Genomic DNA, 4040 nt, shown 5'->3' with positions numbered 1-4040 from the left:
TCCGGTAGAGCGGCAGGGGAGTCCACGTGTACCCGAGGTACACGTGGTGGCGGCGAGCGTGATTTTTGGCCGATCAGGACAGCTGTCCCGGTACCGAGTACAGTGCACTACAACTTTGACAATTACGGCTTTGTCGATTGAGCCGTGTGGTGTAACAACAAGCTCTGCGTCATGAGGAAACCATTTTTCGTTGCACAACCAGTGTACTACACCATTCGTATTAGTGACGTCCTCCCTATCGAGAGGCTTACGCCATGATTTCATGACTTTCTTACCAGAGGCTATCAAAAAAGGGGCGCTATGTTGCCACATGCTGCGACAGCAAGTCCTGCTGTCAAGTGCTTACCGGGATCCCTAATGCCCAAGCGAGCACCGCCTTGCAAGCTGCTGGACGAGGTGAAGCACTTGACTTTACGACCGTACTCACCGCATACAGCGGTTTCATCCCAGTTCCATATTTTGTGAGGGTCTCTGAGGACCTCTGGGAACTCTTTCTGAAGTTTCAAAATAACTTCCTTTAGACTGCCCATATGTGTTGGATTCTCTGCCGCTAGCCTTGCCATGGAAACGTTCTGGGATGCCCTATAGGCCAATTCTCTATGTCGTGCTCTGAATGAGCGTATGGCGTCGGTGGATGGGACGCAGTTGGAGAATGCATTTTCTCTTCCTGCCGCTATCTTGCCCTGAATGCTCTTCATTAGAGAACAGTCAACGGCAAAAACTTTCTCAGCTGCTTCGAGAGTCTTGTGAACGACAAGACTCTGCTCAGCACTCGTGAGAACTGTGCGACGGCCTGCGAAGTGTTTTTCCGGATCGAGCAGTTTTGCGAGCTGTTGCGTGTCCCCATCTATGATAGCCTTTCGAATATTATACACTGTCGTGCGAGTGACACCACTTCGAGTGGACACTTCCCTTGGAGAGATGCCGCGCTGCAGGAGCTGTAATGCTTTTTCCCGTCTGATACGCTCATCTTTTCTTTTAGCAATCCCTTTGTTATGTGCGATAGTTTGAGCGCGCATGGAGCTCGGCATGTTCGCACCACCGATCAGGAGCACTGTCTACGGAAGCATGAGGGAGTTGGGAGAGCGGCGATAGGCATTGAAGGATGGGGGGGGGGTGTGTGAGAGAGATAAAGAGGTTCGAAGGCGGGGTACTCAAAAATATATTGTCCAGAATTGACCCTTTTCCAGAATTACACCAGTGAGAACGGTACTGTACCGCGATTTCATTAAATCATGTTTTTGCGCGCAATTGCGCGCAAAAACTGCCAGTTAATGCTGCAAAATGAAAAAATCACCACTTCGGCCTTCTTCATGCGACCCACGATTAATCGCGATCAACCATCGAAATCGAGATCCCCCATGCCTTCCTAGGGTCCCTGTAGCCCATCTCCATGCAGTGTCTCCTTGTCCATTAGCCTCGAAGCTTCTTCATGGCATGCTTGAAAAGATGCATGCAAGGTGTTAAGCGCTCTGAGTCTCTGCGACACGGATATTCATATATACGGATACTGGACCCAGCGGAATTTCACTAAATCCCATATGTCCGAAAGGCAGCCCCAGTGAGATGGTCCTGTGCCGGACCGGCACTGCCGGTGGTCCAGTCTGTACACCGACCGCCCTCCCCCCCTCCCTTTCCCCTTCCTCCCAGCCCTCCCTTCCTTATCTTACCTCTTCCCAACCTGTTTTCTGTATCCCATTTCCTTTCACTCAACCCTTCCCCCCCCTCCCTCCCTCACCACCGTCACGTCTCATTGCACATGAGCGAGTTCCACTTTGCGACATAGTCCCTGGCATACATCAGCACGACGACGGGCTGTCCGACGAAGAGCATGAGCCACATGAGCATGTTGCCCTTGCGGGTGCCGGCCCAGCTGTTGGACAACTTCATGAGCGGGACCTGCAGCATCATGCCGAGGAACATGTACGGGCGGAGCATGCGGAAGCCGATCATGCAGACGTACTCGTGCAGGACGGCCGACATGAAGAAGGTGCCGAAGGCAGCCGTGCTGGGCTTGACGTTGTGCCTGCGCGACTCGATGTACAGGTGGCGCACGCACCACTCGTGCACGAGGACGTTCCAGGTGCGCCAGAAGTGGTTGAGCGTGGTCGAGTTCCACCACTCTCGGTAGAACTCGCGGTCGGCGAAGCGCGTGAGCTCGGCAATGACGTTGAGCCCGCAGTGGAAGAAGCCCCAGAAGAAGAGCAGCCACATGATGAAGGACGGCAGGGCCAGCTTCATGCAGAAGAACACTCACCCTGCTGCCCGTGCCCCTCGCCTTCCTCGCCCCCTCCTCGCTCGTCTACGCCCACTCGCGGGGCCGCGTGTCCAAGTGGACCACGCTCGCACTCCACTGGCTTTCCCTCATCGTCCTCGGCGTCGTCACTACCGCCGTCCAGTTTCGCACCCACCTCAACCCCCTCACCGGCCTGTTCCACGGCTGCATCTACGTCGCCATCGCCCTCAAGCAGCACAGCTACGTCCTGACCAACCTGCTGCTGTGGGAGGAGACCCGGAACAGGCGTCTGGCCCGCGTCAAGACCTACCACTTTGCCCAAACCAACCGCAACAGCAGCACCGCCTCGCTCTCGAGCGCGGACGCCGCCTCGTCGCCCGCCCCGCCGACCACCGCCGCGTCCGACAGCAACGGCTCGCCGGGCCCGGACGCGCCGCCTACCGACGCAAACGCCCCCCCCATCGTGCGCAAAATGTCGTCCGGCTTCCGGTCCAACGTCATCTACAAGCCCGTCGTGTACCCGCGCAACGTCACCTTGGGCAACTACCTCTACTTTGTCGTCGCACTGACGTTTGTGTACGAGACGTCCTTCCCGCGCACGACCCAGATCCGCAAGATGTACGTCGCGTGGCACTCGCTGCAGGCGTGCGCGTGCGCGGCCGTGCAGTACGTCCTGCTCATGCAGTTCTACATCCCGACGCTGCGCAACTCGGTGCCGCCGCAGCGCAACCTCTGATCCAAACCTGAATCTCGAGTCGGACTTCGAAATTCGAAGATCGAATCACGGCAATAAGGAGGGAGTCCCTCCCTCCCTCTTTCACCGGCACACGTCACTCCGCTCCGCGTCATGACTTTCCGTCTCCGCCACCGCGCCTCCTTCTCCACCTCCACGGTCTCGCAAGCGCTTCAACTGCGCATCCCCAGCGCCTCTGCCGCACCAAAGTAGACCTGTACCTGGCGGCTTACCTCACAAGTGCCCCTATCCACCTCCATCAACGAGGCTCCGCCTCCGCCCTGGGTCTCCGCAGTGCGCGTCGTTTGTCTCTGCAGTGCGCGTCGTGTCCGTGTCAGACGATGCTTCACACATTGCCTTCGTGCCACGCGATGAAGGCTGCATCGCTCTCGTTTCCCTCAACACGCGCCCTTCGTGTGTTCCGCTGTTTTTATCCGTCGACATAAATCCCGCCATTGCTACCTCGGTCTACTTCTTTTCTCTTTGTCTAGCAGAATCTGACGCCCCAACTACGTACGTATGAATCGGTTCCGCTACTGACTATGTCGCCCTCTTCTCCACACTCACCTTCGAGCCACTATTTATCACATGACCTGGCCCCGATCTCCCCATCCGTCGCCTCCGTCTCTATCCGCCTCTGCAGCTAGCTCCACTCGCCCCGGTCTACCGTTCGAGCCCTTGGCAGCGTGACGGCTCGGAGAAAGTTGAGGGCTACATGATGGTGCAATTCGTTCATCCATTGGGTGACTAAGGAGGTAGGACAAACAATAAGGGTTCCGCCCTGTCCACTTTTGCCGATATGAGCAGCCGTCATGAGTTTTTCGACTGCTGATCGCGCCCCTTGTGCTGCTCTCAAAGTGCCGCTTGGATTAGAGCGCCTCATACACCTAGCTCTTCAAAGTTGCTGACGCAACGAGCGCTAGGGTCGTTCTCAACATGGATGAGCTCCCGGAAAAGCTGCCCGAATTCCCTCCGCACGTCTCCGCCATCCCTATCGGCAGCGTCGTGCGTGACGCAACACTCCCAACTGCAGAGCCCCCGCTGTCGCCCCCAGTGCGTCCCTCGCCCTGG

At 57.0% G+C, this 4040-nt stretch overlaps 2 protein-coding genes across 2 annotated transcripts; one reads left to right on the top strand and one right to left on the bottom strand.

Annotated features, from left to right (window-relative positions):
• Nucleotides 1-1743: 1743 nt before the first annotated feature.
• Nucleotides 1744-2241, bottom strand: CHC_T00010127001 (acyl-CoA diacylglycerol acyltransferase). The gene has a single exon (XM_005710612.1). The coding sequence runs from the start codon at nt 2239-2241 to the stop codon at nt 1744-1746; it is 498 nt and encodes a 165-aa protein (XP_005710669.1).
• A 467-nt stretch (nt 2242-2708) lies between these two features.
• On the top strand, nt 2709-2972 carry CHC_T00010327001 (acyl coenzyme A diacylglycerol acyltransferase). The gene has a single exon (XM_005710611.1). It carries the CDS (start codon nt 2709-2711, stop codon nt 2970-2972), a length of 264 nt encoding a protein of 87 aa, XP_005710668.1.
• Nucleotides 2973-4040: the final 1068 nt, after the last annotated feature.

The sequence above is a fragment of the Chondrus crispus genome, genomic scaffold (assembly GCF_000350225.1).
Source record: "Chondrus crispus Stackhouse genomic scaffold, scaffold_63, whole genome shotgun sequence".
In the NCBI taxonomy this organism is placed as follows: Eukaryota; Rhodophyta; class Florideophyceae; order Gigartinales; family Gigartinaceae; genus Chondrus; species Chondrus crispus.
This window is presented reverse-complemented; position numbering and strand designations above follow the sequence as displayed.

What these genes read in the sequence shown, in the direction of transcription:
- CHC_T00010327001 (XM_005710611.1), top strand. Translation starts at nt 2,709, where the DNA reads ATGTCGTCCGGCTTCCGGTCCAACGTCATCTACAAGCCCGTCGTGTAC.
- CHC_T00010127001 (XM_005710612.1), bottom strand. Translation starts at nt 2,241, where the DNA reads ATGAAGCTGGCCCTGCCGTCCTTCATCATGTGGCTGCTCTTCTTCTGG.